The 19,634-nt window shown below is 32.7% G+C and overlaps 6 protein-coding genes across 16 annotated transcripts in view; 3 read left to right on the plus strand and 3 right to left on the minus strand.

The window, feature by feature from the left end:
• Window positions 1-149: 149 nt before the first annotated feature.
• Window positions 150-3,623, plus strand: LOC105205679 (toll-like receptor 6). The gene is made up of 5 exons (XM_011175138.3): window positions 150-528; window positions 1,106-1,527; window positions 1,734-2,393; window positions 2,474-2,685; window positions 2,988-3,623. The coding sequence occupies exons 1-5, from the start codon at window positions 438-440 to the stop codon at window positions 3,262-3,264; spliced, it is 1,662 nt and encodes a 553-aa protein (XP_011173440.1). The 5' UTR covers window positions 150-437; the 3' UTR covers window positions 3,265-3,623.
• LOC105205680 (protein ABHD13) lies at window positions 3,304-6,792 on the minus strand. Its single transcript, XM_011175140.3, has 6 exons — window positions 6,554-6,792; window positions 5,661-5,970; window positions 5,341-5,572; window positions 4,916-5,109; window positions 4,610-4,770; window positions 3,304-4,332 (listed from the first exon to the last, which is right to left on the minus strand). The coding sequence occupies exons 2-6, from the start codon at window positions 5,824-5,826 to the stop codon at window positions 4,060-4,062; spliced, it is 1,026 nt and encodes a 341-aa protein (XP_011173442.1). The 5' UTR covers window positions 5,827-5,970; window positions 6,554-6,792; the 3' UTR covers window positions 3,304-4,059.
• A 448-nt stretch (window positions 6,793-7,240) lies between these two features.
• On the plus strand, window positions 7,241-9,639 carry LOC105205676 (elongin-C). Of its 8 annotated transcripts, none has more exons than XM_011175129.3 (5): window positions 7,241-7,386; window positions 7,925-7,984; window positions 8,174-8,242; window positions 8,414-8,607; window positions 9,055-9,639. In XM_011175129.3, the coding sequence occupies exons 2-5, from the start codon at window positions 7,952-7,954 to the stop codon at window positions 9,194-9,196; spliced, it is 438 nt and encodes a 145-aa protein (XP_011173431.1). In that variant the 5' UTR covers window positions 7,241-7,386; window positions 7,925-7,951; the 3' UTR covers window positions 9,197-9,639. The 8 variants fall into 8 exon arrangements, with proteins under 8 accessions (XP_011173431.1, XP_011173436.1, XP_011173432.1 ...); XM_011175130.3 differs by having other exon boundaries at window positions 7,380-7,468; XM_039449802.1 differs by lacking the exon at window positions 7,241-7,386 and adding an exon at window positions 7,407-7,424.
• An 81-nt stretch (window positions 9,640-9,720) lies between these two features.
• On the minus strand, window positions 9,721-11,004 carry LOC105205678 (biogenesis of lysosome-related organelles complex 1 subunit 2). The gene is made up of 2 exons (XM_011175137.3): window positions 10,790-11,004; window positions 9,721-10,712 (listed from the first exon to the last, which is right to left on the minus strand). Exon 2 carries the CDS (start codon window positions 10,638-10,640, stop codon window positions 10,158-10,160), a length of 483 nt encoding a protein of 160 aa, XP_011173439.1. The 5' UTR covers window positions 10,641-10,712; window positions 10,790-11,004; the 3' UTR covers window positions 9,721-10,157.
• A 247-nt stretch (window positions 11,005-11,251) lies between these two features.
• Window positions 11,252-19,634, plus strand: part of LOC105205675 — a 38,411-nt gene continuing 30,028 nt past the window's right edge. For 2 of the 4 annotated variants that reach the window (XM_011175125.3, XM_011175126.3), the window contains exon 1: window positions 17,153-17,964. The gene's annotated coding sequence lies outside the window, so the exon portion shown is untranslated. Of the gene's footprint in view, window positions 11,496-17,152; window positions 17,965-19,634 lie in introns of those variants that run through there. The other 2 variants (XM_039449790.1, XM_011175128.3) reach the window with 2 other exon arrangements.
• On the minus strand, window positions 12,012-16,233 carry LOC105205673 (UDP-glucose 4-epimerase). Its single transcript, XM_011175121.3, has 7 exons — window positions 15,781-16,233; window positions 14,470-14,655; window positions 14,073-14,191; window positions 13,707-13,997; window positions 13,271-13,451; window positions 12,857-13,141; window positions 12,012-12,551 (listed from the first exon to the last, which is right to left on the minus strand). The coding sequence occupies exons 2-7, from the start codon at window positions 14,597-14,599 to the stop codon at window positions 12,499-12,501; spliced, it is 1,059 nt and encodes a 352-aa protein (XP_011173423.1). The 5' UTR covers window positions 14,600-14,655; window positions 15,781-16,233; the 3' UTR covers window positions 12,012-12,498.

Raw genomic sequence — 19,634 nt, forward strand, 5'->3', positions numbered from 1 at the left:
AGCTATTATTTTTTTGAAAACTTCTGCTTAGAATTAATAATAATGTGTTTAAATATTATTCAACAATAAACATTTTTTTATATAAAAAATATTGCGTTTTTAATCATTTTGAATATATATTTTAAATAAAATAATTTTATAATGGATTAAAATAGAATTTGAAATGAGTAAACAAATAAAATTATTATATTTGGCTTTTTTATACATATATGTCCTAGAATCTTAATTATAAAAAATTATGATTCCTGTCAATTGATTAAATAAAATTTATCGCATCTATATTTCTCGCAACAAGATGAGTAATGTGTAAGGGATAACACAGTTGACGCACTTATCAGATATGCTATCAGGATAGGTTGTAGTAGGTATATATCTTCCGTGGCTAAATAAGCGATCATTTAACGATAGCCTACATGTGAAATCACAGTGCGAACATCATGATGGTTAATATTATCATATTATTACTTTTATTTCTGTGCAACCAATGTTTGTGCGATATATGTAAAACCTGCATATGTTCTGCCTCAAGTAAGTCTAAAAAGAAAGACAATAAGATCCATCAAAAGAAATAGATTAAAAAATAATAAATGCATCATAATGTTTCTGTTATATCATTATCATTAATTAATAAACGTTAGTGTTATATTACAGCTAGCTCTCAAAGGAAAAAAAAATTGTAAGATTTAATAAATTAATTGACAATAAATAAAACCAAAATTAATAAGTAACATTTTTGTTATTGTTATTATAAATAATAATATTTCAAATATTTAGATTTAATTTTTTGAAAGTAGACATTCATAAAATTCGATGTATTACATACAAAGACAATTTAATACCGTTGAGTAAGTTAATATATTTTTTATTTAAATTCAGTAAAAGTTATAAATGAAATAATAGCTTATAAAATTGATTTAATTTAATTTGCTAGGTTATATGAAAAGTTATATAAACAAAAAATTTAATTAAAGTTATTAATTTTTTTAACTAGTTATTACTCAATCCTGATCATAACATGATTTATAATATAAAAGATATAATAGAAAAGGCGGTAATATAAATCAAAGATCAATATAATGTATCAATAAATTACTCATTCTTACAGATGCAGGTCCAATTATCAATTGCCATGATAGACACTTAGGAACTAATGAAGTTCTTAACTTCGATCTTCTTACTCTAAATAAAGATAGACCGTTAAACAAACTTATCCTTTCAAAAAATAATATAGTGCTTTTACCTATAAATGAACTAAAAAATCTGAAGCATTTAAAAAGATTGGATGTGTCTCAAAATCAACTGGATAATATACATTCATATATCTTTGAGAATCTAAACGAACTCGAAGAATTAAATTATTCTTACAACTCTCTCTGGAACTTTGATATTTCTATTCTGAACTCAGTTTCCTTTCTCTCCAAACTTAATTTGAGTCATAATCAAATCAGCAATTTGGAGAAAAGCTTGAAAAATGCAACGACAAAGTTGAAAGCCCTTGATATATCTCACAACAAACTTGTTGATTTGGTAATACAACAATTTTAATAGTAAAAAGTTTTTAGTAAAATATATAGTAAGAATATAATTAATAAGAATGTAAAATATAAATTTATGTATGTATAATTATTATAATGTATTAACATTACTCTTATATTAAATAAATTTATTAAAGAGTAACGTTAATACTTCGCAGAGCTTCTGAGTTAACTTTAACTTTACATAATATTTTACAGAACTTTCTTGATGGTTTGCCGGAGTTGGAATACTTAAATCTTTCCTTCAATAAATTTGTCACTCTCCCGACTAATTCTTTACTTTATATGCACCATCTAAAAATTCTTTACGTTAACAATAATCACCTTCTCTCCCTAAATTTTCAAAATCTTCCATTGTCACTGATAGAACTTTACACGGAAAACAATCTTATTGATACTGTGATATTTCAAAAATCGTCAATTCGTACTTTAAACATTCAAAACAACAATATTTCTATCATACATAAGAATTTAACATTACTTGAAGAATTACAAAAATTAAATATCAGTAAAAATTCCCTGTTAGATTTTCCAGATGTTTTTCTGAAAAATTTAGAAATGTTAGACATATCCTCCAATAACTTAACAATAATACCTGAAACCATTTCTACTAAAAATTTTCCAAATTTAAAAACTTTTAAAATAAATGGTAACCGTTTGAAAGATATAAAAATTCGGTCTGAACTGAATTTGGAAATGTTTGAAGTGAAATTTGTAGAGACGATTGAGAAAATTGACAGAGAAACATTTCTAATGTTAAAGGAGAAGAAAAACGGTTGTATCAATGTAACTGTTTCGAACAATGCAAAGTTGAATACGATTGAAGAAAATGTGTTTCAACATATGAACATTTGCTTCGTAAGAATTTTATTATTTTTATATAACAGATATATTTTTTTAAAAAAGTATAATATTACATAATCTTTTTCATTTTTCAGCTAGATTTGAGCAACAATTACTTTACTTATTTGCCATTAAAACTGTTTAATCTAAATGTTTACAACAAAAATAATTCAACAAAAACAAATTTAAAATACCTTATTAATCTGCAAGGAAATCCTTTTACTTGCAATTGTTCATTGCAATGGATATTGAATGAATTAGTCCCGAAACTTTACAGTATAAATCCCAGTCTTCTAGAAGATTTGAGGTAACAACATAAGTTAATGTCATTGAATATTTTAAAACTTATTTTTTATATATTAGGGATTTAATGACAATTTATCTCTCTTTTTCAATATATTACAATGAATTAGAATTATTTGATATTGTTTAGTATGATTAGTATTATTAAATTTCATTTAATTTCTTATTTATTTGTATCAAAATAAATCACATCACAAATATCATATCTTCAAATTAATTTTCATCTTTTATTTCCCATTGCGAAATTCGTTAGATCATTTGTAAATAAATGTATTAATGTATCTCACTTTATAATTTCTCAAATAGATGTGCTGATCCACCTCCTCTGGCCAACAAAAGAATGATCCATTGGTACAATTGGAAGGGAGAGGTCTTTTGCGATGAGTTTTCACATTTTGCGGAGAGAATGTCCGTTAATGTTGCGGGTGTTTCTAGCAACCAAGTTGTGACATTTAAAACTGGCCCTGGAATGATTGCTGTTCTGGCCACAGTGAGTGCTTTGCTGGCAATTCTAATGATAATTGGTATTCTGTTGACTCGAAGAATGACAGCAAAGAGAAGACGAGTTAATCGTAGATTTTAAATTTCTTTATTTTTGTAAAAACATGAAGACTGGCATTGGGAAAAAATATAAAAGATATTTATTATTTTTTTTTTTATATAACTTACATAATATGCAATTTATGCAGTTCTTTAATCTGTGCAAAAATTGCATAGAATAGCTGTTAAAATTTATAATCATCTCCTATAATTTTTATTATGTAAAATGGTACTTAAAGTACAGGAACGATCTGCAATAATATACATATAATAATATAATCCGTAATATTGTTTGATTAATAAGAAATATATTAAAAATGTTAAATATATTAAAAATCTGCGCGAACATGCATACTTTGATAATCACAAAACTCAACTTTAATAAACTTGTATTTTATAACATTCTCCCTATTTTCAATCATATTTTTTAAGGATTTTATCTTTCATTATTTTTAATTTATACGATCCCACATTATAGAATCATTTGGGATATTTAGCTGTATCTTATTTTCCACTTATTAAATAAGATTTTTCGATTATTGATTATTTTAATTATTCACAATTAATGTGAACTAATAAAGTTTAAATAATTAATTATATTACACTAATTTACTCATGATAACTTGAAAAAATTGTTTATTAATTTGATTAATTCATTTGATTTGGACGCAACTATTGATCACTTTTGAGAGTTATGAAATCGACTTCTCTCTTTCTGCAGGGTGTGAAGACAATTTCTATAAGTAGAAAAAGTTCACAATTCGATAAAGTTAAATCTTTTGTGTCTTTAACATATTACTTTTATATTAATGATGTTAATAAACAATAATATTTAACACTAAACATTATCAATTTGCCAATGACTAGGCGTTACTCTTGGGGGTGGATTTTCTCTAAGTTCAGTCAGAAAGACGTTAATATTTTGATAATAGGTTGGCTGACACCAGGTTTCGTTATGCGTGCCATCCACGATTGGAAGTATACGCTTGTATGCGCTTCGGCAATTCTTGTAAAGATCCTGCATCATGCGGGGTGGTACTAGAGTGTCTGCCAGACCAGAAATGAACAAAGTGGGTACTGTAACTGAGCGAACTTTCAGAATGGACAAATACTGCAATAAGACAAGATGTAGAAAAATATGAGAATTATGTAAAAAAATATATAAATATATGTAGAAATACAGAAGGTAGATCATATAAAATATAAGAAATTAATATAATTAATAAATTTGAGGAAAAAAATAACAGAGATTTGTTAATTATGATACTTTTCAATGGAAGATATATTATTTTTTTATTTTTGTACATTAAAACTTTAATTTACAAAAAGAAAATCAATATATTCGAAAAACTTTTAAAGAAACCTAAAATCTGTTCTATTCTGCTTACCTTATTTTTGTATACAAAAAGTGGTAGATACTGTAAAAATTTTGATCCTACAAATAAGGAGGCCATATCTGGGATACTGGTAAAGGTATTTTCAAGTATAAGGCACCAAATTCTCTGCAAATTTTCCTCCTTTGTGGCTAAATCAATGGCTACCGCTCCACCTGTCAAAATTACAATTGAATATAATTACGTATAAATAATTAATAAAAAAATTAATTCATAAAAATAGGAATATAATAAAATTTAATTTTAAAATGATTGAAAAAAATAATAAAAATTCCAAAATAATAAAATTAGATCCTTTACCTAGTGATCTACCAAATACTATGATTTCATTGGTATTAATGTCCGTTCTACTGAACAAATAGTCTATTCCTGCTCGGGCATCCATATAAAGGCCTTCTTCCGACGGAGTGCCCTGCGACAAGCCATACCCTCGATATTCCAACATTAAAATATTACACTGAATATTATGATACAGTCCTACTATGTTCTGCAATCTAGAAGAAACATATAAATTTAATGTATATATAAATATAATTCGCTTTATAATAATTTATCTTTTGCTATTTTTCAGTGATATAGAAAATTTACAGATGCAAGTAATATAATAATTCTAATAAAATTATTGTGTAAATACACAATATAATAATTTGAAAAATTTGTAAAAATACTTTTCAATTAAAATAGACAATATGTAAATAATACATAGATAATATAACAGATAATACCGATGGCCCATATTGCCAGCATTGCCATGAAGAAATAACAATGTAGGCACCTTCCTCATTGTATCTTCTGGCTGAGAAATAAAAAACATGTGCAACATTGTACCATCTCCAGCTCTAGTATATATACTTTGATACGGCAAACTAAATATTGAAGGGGCTGGTACATAAACTCTTGAATGGGCTGGCAGTTCTGGATGATACAAAAGTTGATCTTCTCTATGATAGAGTATTCCTATAACAAAAAGGTTAACATAGCCTCTAAATCAATAATAACTTTGTTAGAAAATAAAAAATTTCTATAGTAAAAAATATGCACGAACCAGTTGTGGCAAAACACAATAAGAAGAAAGCTAAAATGCCACCATATAACCAATATAAAAAAAAGCACACTAAAAGGTATGCTCCACTGAAAGCCCAACACTTCATGGCTACATTCCCCAAAAGTCTAACTGGCCTGCTGCGAGCTAAACGTATTCTGAAGGACATTATTTATACGTTTTGTATAATTTAAAGAAGCTTTGCGTTATCTAGATAATGCAATGGTTTTCAATAGATAGGTAGTTTGTCTTGATTTAAAAACAGCCATGATGATCCATCAAACTAATTGTTGCAATTTCTTACATCTTCTTCCTACAAAAAGGTTAAAAAATTAATAAAAGTTTTAATGACAATACATTGTGAAAAGAAAATATAGTTTTATTTTTATTAACTTTAACTATGTATAATGTTATATTGATTTATTGTAACAAATAAATAACAATATAAAAATGTATACAGTATTTGCAAATTACATAATTAAGAGCATTAAATAAAACTATATCAATATTGTATTAAAGTATATAAAGATATAATAAAAAAAAATCAATACTTTAACACAATATGTACATATGATAAAAATTTATATGTATAGAAACAAAATAAAGAATAAGAAATATAAATATAAATAACATAAATAAATTAGTTTAACAGCTAGAAAAAATTAATTTAAAAAATTTCAAATATTTTTTTTTAAAGTTAAATATAGAATTTCATTTATAGTATGTATACAAACGCAATAAGAATAAATTTAGACTTGTAAAATAAAATTAATTTAGATTGATAATTTAAAATAAATTAACAGTTTTTTTTCTTAATTTATAAATATACAAAAAAGTAAATTAAGTAAACCATATATTTATATAAGATTAATAAAAGCTAAATATTATAATCCAACCTGCAAGATGAGATAATAACAGTTGGATCGTATAAACTTCGATGATCGAATTAATAAAATTTTTCCAATAAAGATACAAGTATTCGAAACAATTTATAAAATAAACATTGCTTATGAGTTATTTCACAATTAATGTTAAACGGCACATTTCGACAGTCATAAAAAAAATATCAGACGTTCAGTTAACCTCTTCACGGTTTATGCAGGTTTATGTCCCGGCCAAAAAAGTGCAGAAGATAATAGACGTGCAGCACTGATTGTCCAATTAGTTAACTTAAGCCCGTATCATCGACATTAAAAGGTTTGTTCGTGTCGCATGCTCCAATGCATTTGCGGCAAACATATTGGAACACTTTGGATGAGTTTAGCTAATGTTTTTCCTTGTTACTTTTTGCAAATTACAATTTATTTAAGTAAAATGTAATACTTTACATTAATAATTAAGTAATTTTATAATTAATATAATTAAAAAACTGAAAAAAGATTGAAGATGATCAGTTTCAAATTTGCGGATGAATTTAATCGGCTAGGTTAATTGGAGACCGGCTTCAAATTATTAAAATTGCAAAAAAATATTTACTTAAAAAATCTTATTAAAAATCTGTTGAAAGCGTTATAAATCTGGTGATTTCTCAAACAGATGTCTGGTGATTCATATTTTAAAATAACAGGGCGACACTGTCAAATCTACAAATAAATAGAGCAATCGTTGTGAGATGTCGTTGTGAGATGTCGTTGTGTGTCGACTATTCATCAGCTGATACGCTCCGCGCTGTGACATTACATCGCGATTAGTAGTTCTGATTTAATTAAAATTTCGTGTCGTCTGCAAGGTACGTAAGCCGATCGCCATTTCGTGACAGATTGACGAGTATAATTCGTAACTATATATTTACGTGAATTACCAAATTTACTGTTAGTAACTATAATATAGCGGACTGATATATTCGCAATAACAGTAGAACAATGAATTGCTCCAATTTTATATTATTCTGTCGACGATAAATATAAACGCAGGAAGAGCCTTGCTCAAAATTGCAAAATACTCTTTAGTTGACTCCGCGCGTGTGTAAAATACGGTGGTCTACAATTTAAACACTATAACTTTCCAACATATAACTTAACCTATTCGTAAAATCTATACCTTTCCAACATATAACTTAACCTTATTGCGTTATGACCGTTAGAATCGAAATTTTCAATATACAAGTGTTTTATTTTACACTTTTAGTTATGTCTATAATAACAAGATAATAATAATTTTTTTTTTAATTGTGTAAACAATTTTGTATTTTTCTGCTCAATTAATCGCTACTCCTTTTGCACATACAATTTATTTGTATTTTGTACATGTGGACTGTTTTGCTTTAGGAGGACATTTACACAACAGCAGCAAACATGTCGACCGACGTAAACATGCAGGCTGAGAAGGTACATATAAAACAATGTTGTTTGCATGTGTGTATCTCTGCATGGTAATTAGGATAACAGTGTATCTCCATAATAAATATACATTGTGTTCCTGTTATATGTTAAAATTTACTCATTCCCTTTCTGGAAAGCTGAAACCTAAAAGTGGTAAAAAAATATTGATTAACATTAATCTTTCTTTGGATCAAGCACAATGAAGAAGCGAGTGTCGATAAGATCGAAGAAGAAGAGGGCAGATCGTCTAAAGACATGCATGCGGTACCTATTTTTCCAAATTAAACTTTGCTTCCTAAAGACTGCTCTTTTTCTTTATCCTGTTATGCCTTTCATTATTTTTTACCAATTGTACAACATTTTAGAATATAATGTGAAATTTTGTTAAATCTATTTATATGAAAAATAACATTATAGATTTTTCAAAAATTTTAGCAAAACGGCAGTCCCGTTTATGGGGGCTGTGAAGGACCAAACGCGATGTACGTGAAACTGGTCAGTAGCGATGGCCACGAGTTTATTGTTAAACGGGAACACGCGTTAACGAGTGGTACTATCAAAGCAATGTTAAGCGGTCCTGGTCAGTTTGCGGAAAATGAAGCTAATGAAGTCAATTTCCGAGAAATTCCGTAAGCATAAAAAATCCAGTAGATATAAACTAAGATACCTAGACTGAATAAGACTCATTTAATTTATTTTTTAAGAAAAAGGCGCCATATAATATATGGCACTGATAAAAAAAATATTTTTCATTTCAAGAAAAATATTAATTTTCTTGAAATGAAAAACAATTGCACAAATACATACTTTTAAAAATAAAACTCAAGTGATATGTATATTTCAATGGACTATACATATTACTTGATGTTTACTACGCTCAATTGGATTTTTTTTAAGTTATTGTTATGGAACAATAATTTTTCTTATTTAATGCAGTTTTTCAAAAATAAAATGAATTAAGTGGACCTTACTTAGCCCAGGTGCTTCATTTATTTATTTTTCAGATTATAAAATAAATTTATTATGTACAGATAGATTATGATAAGTACATTGAACGAATGTATTCTTTCTCACAGGTCTCATGTACTACAAAAGGTTTGCATGTATTTTACTTACAAAGTGCGCTACACAAACAGCAGTACAGAAATACCGGAATTTCCTATTGCGCCCGAGATCGCTCTGGAATTATTGATGGCCGGCAATTTCTTAGACTGTTAAACATCATCCATAGAAGTGTACCGGCTCTCACTGGCAATTGAAGTATAGGAACAATGCAACGCTTTCTTCACTATGTTTTAAGATGCGTCTATTACATTGTGATACTTGAAAGATCGTATCGGAGCATAATCGATCGCTTTGGACTCATATTCGTGACATGAACATTTTAGTGCGACGAGACAACCCATTGTCGAAGTTTTATAGTTACGAAACCTGAAATATTCCGTTTGTGTTATGCTTCGTAATTTATATGATCATCGATACGTAATTAATAACTGTAACACAAAGCAATTACTGATAAACAATTTACCACTTACAATCTTTCTCCTAGTAATTCTTATTACTTTTTAGTAAATTACACACATATACAATCTGTTACATACTTGAACTATTTCAGTAAATTATTGTTATCTAAGATTAGAAATAAATTCACTTTATACACGGAATTATTAATTCTATTTGCTGAAACAGATGACAAATAATTTTCATGTATTAATATTATGGCAAATATATATACAAATAGCTCTTTTGTTAAATAATTACAATTATTTATTCTTGGTTTACATAGTGATTGTATTTACATTTATGTCATTGTTACTTAGGCACATTGTGAGGCTTATCGATATACTGCAGAAGAAAAAGATTAGGTTTAATAGGGCACTAACTAAGATATATCACTTTTAATAAATAAGTTGTTAATTATAAAAGTCGGATATTGTATGATATGCAAAGGGATGGCAAACTACAGTTTTATACAAGTTTTGTAAGCGTGTTTAAGAGGTTTCGTATACTAATAAATCTAATGTACAAAAGACAGTGTCTTTTGACCGTTGCTAGCTCTTCTACATATTTTTTTATACAATAATTCATATTCATAATGATGGATGCCCAAGATAATTATCATCCTACTCTACGTAACTACATAAAAGATACAATGATTTATATATTCACAATTACAGCTTTATTTGCTCTTATCTTTTTCCAGATCCTTAAACTTGGCCTCAAGTCGCTTGGAGTAGGCCGCCAGCTTATACGCAGCCTGTTCCAATTTGCTGACACTGTCGTCAATCTGATTGATATTATCTAGGATCGGCTGCAGTTTCTGATATTTGTCGTTAAGCGAGTCCAATGATTGCACCACGTTCGACGAGATAATCTTGAGCTCCGTGTACTTGGCGATGGTCTCCTTGTTCAGACGCTCCAACAGTCGGTAGTCCGCATGGGTAGCGGTAAGCTCCTCCTGCAGGTACTCGCCCGTCTTCTGGAACATCGTGTTCGCCAGGCGGCTCAGGTTTGGATCGTGCGGATCCAGCGCCTCGAAGCTGCTGGTGCTGGTGGAGAGCGTGGTGCCGCGTTTCGGCGATTCGCATCGCGAGCTCTGCTCCGCGGACAGGCTCTCGATCAGCGCCGCCTCCGCGTGTGCCTCGTCTTTCGGTGGATCCATAATCGGGATACCGACTGTTCGTCGCGACTGCCACAAGATGTATCACGCAATTCAATCGGACACGATCAGAGTCTGAAGGAACATTTTGATATAGACAGGTGGTTCGAGCGAGCGTCGCGATCAGCTGATGACAAATGGGCGATCCTAACCTGCTCCTTAAATCCCAGCACCGTTTTAACAGTTACTTCTAGCTCCGGCTGTAAACTTTTGTTTCCTTTCTTCAATTCAATAATTGCAGTAAATCAGTTGATTCAAGCTGATTTTTAAATTATCAATGTGGCATTTGCCATCGACGTCGCGTCGAGATCGGACCATTGTCGGCCGCGCAGGCGGTGCACGACACGCGCCTGCGCGGCCGCCATGTTGGCTTCAGGCTGCTGCGCAGTCAGCACTGTCAGCAGTGTCGTTTAAACGGCAACGGTCGATCGGTCGGACGGGAGAATGCGAGGCGTCGCAGCACACAACGGCGCATCTCAACTCGCATCCTCGTCGTCCCATACAAGTTTCCGACGAGCGTGAGTACCGGGAGTGCCAAAAGCGAAGTGTCGCGCGTTCGTGCCAAGTGTTAATCAAAACGAATCGTCGTGAGAAGGATCTTGGATCGTCCGTGTCGCTCAGACGACAATGGTCAGCCGGGATGGCGCAAAATCGCGTCGCGCGTTCAATCGCGTCTTCTCTGTTGCTCCACATCCCGTATCTCGAATTTTCGACGCGCGTGAGTTTCGGGAGTGTCAAAAACGAAGTATCGCGCGTTCCTGCCGAATGTGAATCAAGAGGAGGAGAATCGTCGTGAGGAGGAACGTTCGAAAGCTTCTGCCGAGACGGAGTTGGATGTCGAACGACCAGTAGCGAACGGTGAGTCAATTCATTTGTATCTACTGTTTATTCGTCCTCGTGTTTTCGCATTCGTATCTTGTCCCTATTGCGTTAGCATACATTTGCATAAATTGCGACAAGGTGAATCAATGACTTGCGCGAAAACTGTTAGAATAGGTTGAAGTTGAAGCAAAAATTTGAAGTTTGTGTACGCGCGCTCGGCGCTTTCTTTGCCAGGTGTGCCAACAGTCGAGCGACGTGCTTTCCGAGGTATTGACCGATCGTACATTGGCATTGTAGTGTATATCTATGCGTAGAGATGGCGTTATATCAGTTAAATCGTGGGCATAGCCATTTTCAAGTTTCTTTTTGATCTTATCTCTGAGAAAAATTTTGATGACATTTTGTTAAATTTTATTTTGAAAGGTGTTTTGACTAACAATTTTAATATAATTTTCTGATTCTATTATATGATTTTATTATAATTATGATCTGATCTAATCTGATTTTATTATTGACAATTTACACATCAGTAACAATTGATCATACATATGGTTATTTTTTCAGTAAATGTGTTTTTTTATTTAATTATTCACATTTTTTTTATATCATTAATGTATATGTAAAAGTATTTTTATATGTACCTTTATGTCTTTCATAAACTTATAATAGATTATATACATATTAGTTTGTACAATATATAGGATATTATGTGACTATATTTAAAATGGCACAATGTTCCAACGACAGAAATTTAGTTTTAACATAAACAAAAAAATGAAATTTAAAAATATATGAAACAAACTTATATAAAGATACCAAATAAAACTTTTCCAACATTAGATTTCATTAGAGACATAAATTCTCAATATATTCATACATTAAATTCACTTAACTACTTCTCTTATGCTTTGGTCTAAAACTTTGGTAACTGTATACCACCATGGTTTCATTATCCAATGATATGTAAAAGGCAGAATGTAACAGCAAGTTAAAAGCTTTGAGCTTCTCAGTTATTCAGGCATAATGAGTAATGTGCTTATTAGTATTTATAACCGTTTGGGTTCTTTTGTTGCCACTTCCATGTATCTGTACCTAAAACATCAATTAATTTCTATTTTTAGAACGTTCAAATATAGAAAATATAGATGACTGTTACATTTTTATTACAGGATGTTTATTTCAATTTTGTTAAAGAATTCCCCAAGAATTCCCAAATTTTCCAGAAATTATTTAAAATTCCACGTAAGCTTAAAAAATTTTACAGAATTTAAATTTGAAATATTCCAAAAATTTCTAGGTACTAATAAATCCATAACTTTCGAAGATAAAAAAGAAATTCCTTGAAAAATGCAGGCAAAAAAATACCCTATATTAATTTTTTAATTATTACAACTTACACATGTCATCCATATTTCTCGTGGCAACCCAGCCTAATTCTTTATTAGCGACACTAGCATCCGCATAACTGGCGGAAATATCACCTGGTCTACGTTCAACTATTTTATATGGTATTTTCCGTCCGGATGCTTTCTCAAACGCATGTATAACTTCGAGTACGGAATAGCCTTTCCCAGTACCAAGATTTATCGGCTTAAATCCTGTTGGATTACAAGTTTTTTGATACATCATAGCTTTCATATGCCCAATCGCCAAATCCATAATATGAATATAGTCACGTACACCTGTGGATTCAATTTAAAAAGTTTTAATCATAATCGCTGTAAACTCTTCTTTCTTCCTATAATATACTTTTCACACAATAAGTTATTTTATCAAAAGAATTTTATCTAATTGTTTCGAACAAAACTTACCTGTACCATCAGGGGTATCGTAATCATTGCCATAAACATATAACACGTCCCTCTTTCCAACGGAAACTTGTGCAATGTAGGGCATTAAATTATTTGGAATACCGTTAGGATCTTCTCCAATTTCACCAGAGGGATGTGCGCCGACAGGATTAAAATATCTCAAAGATATAACAGAGAATTCCTGAAAATAATTTTTTATTAAAAAGGATCGTGAAACAGCTTAGGGCTAGTGCACCAGTTAATAAACAAATAAAAAAATAACTTAATTATATTTTCAAATAAATATTTTAATCAAATCTGTATGAAAATTAAATTTAAAAGGTATCTATTAATTTGTAATTTATGATTTTAAAGTCTCATTGTTTTAATAATTTTATTAAGTCATTCACTGGTGACTGTTCAGTGACTGATAAGAGTTATCTACTATAATATGTACCTTATCTGAAGCACACAAATCCTTCAATATTTCTTCTACCATAAACTTTGTTTTTCCATAAGGATTTGTACAGTTGCCTGTTTTCATGTCCTCCACTAAAGGAAGTTGGTCAGGTATGCCATAAACTGTGGCGCTACTTGAATAGATAAAGCGCTTTACATTGTTTTCTCGCATAACTTGTAATAGATTTATCGTTCCGCTAACATTGATTTCATAGTACTCGAGTGGTTTTTGACACGATTCACCGACCGCTTTCAAAGCAGCGAAATGTATAACGCATTGAAAATTATGCTACAAAGTAAAAATTTGAATGTTTGAATCTAATATGCTTATCAACAAAATTTAAAAGCAAATAAGTATATTTACCTTTCGAAACACATTTCTCAAATCATCAACGTTTGTGATGTCACAATTGATAAATGCCACACTTTTATTTGTTAATTGTTCCACTCTAATGAGACATTCTGGTTTCTCAGAATTTGAATCTGTGTATATAAGAGAAACAGATTAAAAAATCAAAAGTTTTGTATTACATTTATGAAAAAGTTGTATAATACATGACAAAACAGTATCAATTCATTAGAAAAACCGTTAGATCTCTAATTTTCATGCATTGTGCTGTATCATCAATAGAAAATTCATGTTAGAAATTTAAATAGAAAATAGTAATTAATAGACTGTAAATGTGTGTTGTTTTTAATTTAATAGATTGAAATATATGTACAATGTATTATTTTTCGTCATGTAGCTTGTTACGTCTCACCTTTGTGTGCATTAACAAGGTTGTCTATTACCACCACCTGAAGGCCTGCTTGTAACAATTCCAATACTGTGTGAGAACCGATATAACCGGCGCCTCCCGTTACCAAGACATTCCAAGATTCGCTTGCCATTATTTATTGCACAATGCTGTTTTATTAGTTGATGTGTAAATTATACATGCATAACTCTGGTGGAAAAATTTTAATAAAATTTTGACAAACTTTCAACATTTTATTATAAAATGAGAAAATTTACCAAATTTAAATAAATAATGAAATGTCACTAATACATAACAAAATTTTAATTACAAAATGCTGAAAAAATAATTTTCTGTGTTTAATAAAAAAAAACACAGGCATTTTAATGAGTATTCAATGAAAATGTGACTAAATTTTAACGATAAAAAATTATTCATATTTTATTTAATAAAAATAAAAATTTTATTGAAGATGTAATAAATTTGTAATAAAATTGTAACAAAAAGATACAGATATTCCATATTAATGAATTAACATTTCATTTAAATTTCAATAATTTATCATTCATGAAATTTTGATGAAATTATTAGTAAAAATAAGTTCCAAAATAAATATAAAATTCAATATAACGTCATTGAAAAAATCTCATCAAAATTTCATTAAAAATTTTTCTATAGGGAATTTCTTATATATTTTTTTCAATCAGAATACCTCGAGTATCAAGTGCATAAAATCAAAATGTGTGTATCTTGTCTTTATACAAATGTAGTTCTAAGTGGAGATTAATAAGCAATGTCATCAAGATTTATCTTAATATAATTGTGATTTTTCCTAATGTGCAATATACAATTATTGGATTCTCCTGATGAAGTTATAGTATTAACCTTGGAGTGTTACTGATATTTTTATTATGTTAACGTTACGGGTGAAAATTTACCTGTACAATTAAGAACTTTCTTGATACATTTTTGATTTTGCTGTATAGGTTGTAGTTACTCTAACATTAAAATAATATTAGAATAACTGAATTAATGCTATCTTAATGTAAAAAAGATCTTAAATGATATTTTAGACTATTAAAATTTTATCAACAAAAACTGTACTAAGCCTGAATTGGTCCTTAGATGAAAATTGACCTACAGTAGCATTCCAAGATTTTCAGGATTAAAAGCGAAACAATATATGTATACATCTACAAAATAGTATAGGTATCGTGCAGGAGTTGTTAGAAGAGACTGTGTGCACCTTCGTGTATACGTGCGTCGTACGTTATTCTCCACAGCTTTAAGGAACCATATCTAACCTCGCAGTACGATAGCCGGGAATTCACTGACCTTATCGCTATACCGGGACAATAGTTGATATATCATGAAGAAATTATATAACGTCGACACATCATCGGACACACGTGGCGAGATCGGTGAGGGCAACCGGACGTGAACTCGAGGAGCTCCTCGCCACTCGATCGAGGATCGTCGACCGTCAGGACCCGTCGTCGATTCGGCAATTTTCCATTCGCGATCGCGATTCCCATCCACGTTGACGTTTCGTCCGCGACGCAATCGAATACTCGATTCATTCGCGCGGCGACGAGGACCCGGCCGGACCATGCGCGAGATCGCGGTGGTACTCGCTTGCGAGTCGCGACTCGCCACGTCGTAAAACATCCGCGGCGACCGCGGCACCACTTCCTCACAATCCTCACTCGCGTCGCGCTCGTGTGCACGCTGCACCACGCTGCACCACGCTGCACGCTGTCGCCAGCTGTCGCACACGAGCGCGACGCGAGTTCGCGCAGTTCGTGCACTTGGCGCACACAGCTGGCACGAGGCACGTGTTTAAAAAACGATACATTGTATGTATGTATGTATGTACGCCTCCGGAGCAGGCGTTTGTTTTGAAAGAGAATATTTTTTCGCCATTCACATGCGTTACAGCGATGACACAATTTCTTCGCTCGTCTGTAAACGGAGTATCGCTAGATACGACAGTTATCGAACACAATAAAACGTGTAGTACTATTTAATATTATTTTAATATCATTTTGTTGTTATTATTCAGAGTTGCGTAACTAGATAAAAAATTAAAAGTTAAGTAACAAAGTTAAAAAGTTGATAACTTTTAATTTTTAACTTTAACTATTTGTAATTATTTCTGAAATAGATAAACTTTAATTTATTAACTTTTTCTCCAAGTTAAAAATTTAATTAATTTTAATTAAATTTAACTAAATTCACTTGAAAAAAAGTGTAAAAAAAATGAAATTTTTACTTGCTCCTGGTCATAGTACGGAAAAGAACCACAAAGTCGTGGATATTACCTACGGAGTTCCTAGATGTTGGCTACGTAGTTCAATATCCACTTTTTATGAACATAGAGGTCAGTATATGTTCTAAGATAGAGGTGCGCCAAAGTAAAATCACAGTTAAAATCGCGGCCCTCTCAAGTCCATTTTTACCAATGTAGATGTAATTTTAATCTCGGTTCAATTTAGTCTTTTTTAAATTTACCCTTTTTTAAAAATGATAAAAAGCTGAAAGGTAAGTTAAACTGTTGTTTAAAGTTAATCTACATTGATGGAAATTGATATATGACTTCTCTCTGGTTCGCCTCTCCTCGTTGACGCGGCGCGCGGCGCGCGGCGCCGCCTGACGGAGAAAACGTGCGCGGCAAAACAGGGCGTGCGTGCTTGTCCGATTGCGTCACGAGAGAAACTCCGCTTTTCCTAGTCGCGGTTGGTCGACGGTGGTTGGTGTGGTGTCGGCCATGACGGCGGCGGGCGCGTAGGAACTAAGGAACATCGAGGGCAGTGCCGCGGTAGTATTCGATGCGGTAACGTTGCTGCTGGGTGGATCTGCTCTTTATTCGCGTCGTCGTCGTCTCGCGATTACGTTCGCGCGGTGAGACAAATAGGTGGAGGAAGGTGGGAAGAGCGGTGGAGAGCAAGAGGGAGAAGAGAGAGAGAGAGAGAGAGAGAGCGAGAGCGGCGGGCGACGAGAGGAGGAATCTGTCGCGCGGCGCGCGTCCGGGGCGGCGTCCGCCGGTAGTCGCGTCATTCGCGCGATACGCAATTTCTCCATATCGCCGCCGCCGAGGAACTATTTGAAAATGGCGCGAGTAACAAGGGCCGTGGCCCCCGCCGTTCTGTACGGCGTCGTTTCGTGATCTGGAGAACCGGAGGATCACCAGCCGCCGCTGCCGTCGCCGAACTGACCTGTCGATTTGGGGCGCACGAGAGAGCGAGAGAGGAAGAGAAAGGAGAGAGAAGGAAAGAGTTGTTTATACGTGCTACGCAACGCAACGCTACGCTACGCTACGTTACGGCGCAGCTGGTGTGTCTGTCGCCTGTCTCTTCGACTTCGACTTCGACTTCGACTCGGCTGCTTCGGAGTGCCAAGCGGAGAGAACCAAGCCCCGTTTCCCTCCTCCCGCCTCCTCCCGCCGATCGTCCGTGTCATTGTTCGCCGCTGCTGCGTCGTCACGAGCACGGCGGAGGCTGCTCTCGCCGCGTATCGCAGGTAAGTGTGCCACTTGCCGATGTCGCGCCACCGCCGCCGCCGCCGCCGCCGTCGTCGTCGCCGGTGCTCCGGAGTCCGGACTCCCGCAACCGGATGGTCCTGTGGCCGCGGGAACGGCGAGGAATCGGAGACGCCCACGAAACACTACTTTTTTTATCACGTCAAATTATCATACGTGGATTTCCAACATTCACCCATTTTGCACATGTGCAAAATGATTCGGGATCTCGTTACACTCGTGTTATCGCTAATCTCCGTATTATCGTTATCCTTGAAATCGAGGAACGGCCGATGTGCAAATTGCGTCGTATTCGTTAAAAAAAATTCTATGATTGAATTATTACGCGGCTTTCGATCAAACGACCAAACGTTCCATCTTGGACGCCAAGCACTCTCTTTCTCTCTTTCTCTCTCTCTTTCTCTTTCTCTGTTTTCGTATCGACGACGTTTATTTCGACCCTCGCTGCGAAATCCTCACCTCACCGAATGGGATTGCGATTCCGGACGGCCGCGCTTATCGCGAGGGGAAAACGCGCTGAAACGTGGGGTGCGAAAACTATTGTGAGCGGGCATATAGCCGGCGCGCGGTGCATACACGTTCGTCGGGGTGCAAGATGCATCGATCTGTCCTGCTGGAGAGCAGGCTCGGAATTTCGTCGAGCGTTGTGTGGGCGCAACGTCTCTCCAGCATCTTTTCAATTGTGACAAGTGCATGTTTACGTTAATAACAATACTCTGACAGACTAATTTATCGGTTGACGCTTTGTCGATTGTCTTATTGCTTTCCACGCATTCAGAGAAAAGAGTCGTCATCTTCACTCGAACAAATGTTACTTTTAACATCTTCTTTGATATTGATTAGTTACAAAAAGATTTGATTGTGAAAACGAAATGTATGTACATTTTTGTACAGTGTATCTTATTTTTTTTGCTTTATTTACTAAGAATAAATTTGTATTAAGTATCTAAATAAAGATTTATTTTAGTGAAATAAATTTATACCTCACAAATAAATTTTTAAGTATTTGTTTCAGTGTACCGAACCACGCACTGAAAAAAAAAGAGTTTGGCAATAATTACCAAATGTTTTAAACGAAATAATGCCAATTAAGTATAGAATTTAATCAAAAATAATTTTATTTTTCTAAATATTTAGTAAGCATTATCACCAACAGTTATATTATTTAGGTAATATCTACTAAATATTTCCAAAAGTAAAATTATTTTTGGTTAATAAAACCGAATATTTAATTGGTATTATTTCATTTATTGTTAGTGCATTGAGAGAAAAGTGTTTAATATTTGTACTGAGAAAATGTCTAAATATTCAGAAGCAAATATTATTTATGACCTTGTCTTCAATATTTATTGGTAATAAAAAAATTTGATTGTGATAAAATATACATTTCTATGGCTGGTATTTATAGTCGATTCTTACTTCAAGATCTTGAATAGTATCTTAAGATGCTAATACAGCTTTTTGATTGGTTAATGATGTTTTAAGATGATACTCAAGACGATCTTAAATATTAGAATTGACTATGGATAAATTTTATTTTTTTTATTAGTTGATTTAATTGCTAGAAATAAAAGTTTATTTTGTTCTATTTAAATAAAGATTAACTTATTTCAGTGAAATGAATTTATATTCCACCAATAAATTTTTTTCT

Source organism: Solenopsis invicta, chromosome 5 (assembly GCF_016802725.1).
Source record: "Solenopsis invicta isolate M01_SB chromosome 5, UNIL_Sinv_3.0, whole genome shotgun sequence".
In the NCBI taxonomy this organism is placed as follows: Eukaryota; Metazoa; Arthropoda; class Insecta; order Hymenoptera; family Formicidae; genus Solenopsis; species Solenopsis invicta.

What these genes read in the sequence shown, in the direction of transcription:
- LOC105205680 (XM_011175140.3), bottom strand. Translation starts at nt 5,826, where the DNA reads ATGTCCTTCAGAATACGTTTAGCTCGCAGCAGGCCAGTTAGACTTTTG. An exon ending in ATTGTGTTTTGCCACAACTG is followed by an intron (nt 5,573 to 5,660) that starts GTTCGTGCATAT and finishes TTTTTGTTATAG; the next exon opens with GAATACTCTATCATAGAGAA. An exon ending in AGTATTTGGTAGATCACTAG is followed by an intron (nt 4,771 to 4,915) that starts GTAAAGGATCTA and finishes TAATTTTGACAG; the next exon opens with GTGGAGCGGTAGCCATTGAT.
- LOC105205673 (XM_011175121.3), bottom strand. Translation starts at nt 14,599, where the DNA reads ATGGCAAGCGAATCTTGGAATGTCTTGGTAACGGGAGGCGCCGGTTAT. An exon ending in CCTTGTTAATGCACACAAAG is followed by an intron (nt 14,192 to 14,469) that starts GTGAGACGTAAC and finishes TTATATACACAG; the next exon opens with ATTCAAATTCTGAGAAACCA. An exon ending in ATTTGTGTGCTTCAGATAAG is followed by an intron (nt 13,452 to 13,706) that starts GTACATATTATA and finishes AATTATTTTCAG; the next exon opens with GAATTCTCTGTTATATCTTT.
- LOC105205678 (XM_011175137.3), bottom strand. Translation starts at nt 10,640, where the DNA reads ATGGATCCACCGAAAGACGAGGCACACGCGGAGGCGGCGCTGATCGAG.
- LOC105205676 (XM_011175129.3), top strand. Translation starts at nt 7,952, where the DNA reads ATGTCGACCGACGTAAACATGCAGGCTGAGAAG. An exon ending in CGTCTAAAGACATGCATGCG is followed by an intron (nt 8,243 to 8,413) that starts GTACCTATTTTT and finishes CAAAAATTTTAG; the next exon opens with CAAAACGGCAGTCCCGTTTA. An exon ending in GTCAATTTCCGAGAAATTCC is followed by an intron (nt 8,608 to 9,054) that starts GTAAGCATAAAA and finishes TCTTTCTCACAG; the next exon opens with GTCTCATGTACTACAAAAGG.
- LOC105205679 (XM_011175138.3), top strand. Translation starts at nt 438, where the DNA reads ATGATGGTTAATATTATCATATTATTACTTTTATTTCTGTGCAACCAA. An exon ending in ACAACAAACTTGTTGATTTG is followed by an intron (nt 1,528 to 1,733) that starts GTAATACAACAA and finishes AATATTTTACAG; the next exon opens with AACTTTCTTGATGGTTTGCC. An exon ending in AGTCTTCTAGAAGATTTGAG is followed by an intron (nt 2,686 to 2,987) that starts GTAACAACATAA and finishes TTTCTCAAATAG; the next exon opens with ATGTGCTGATCCACCTCCTC.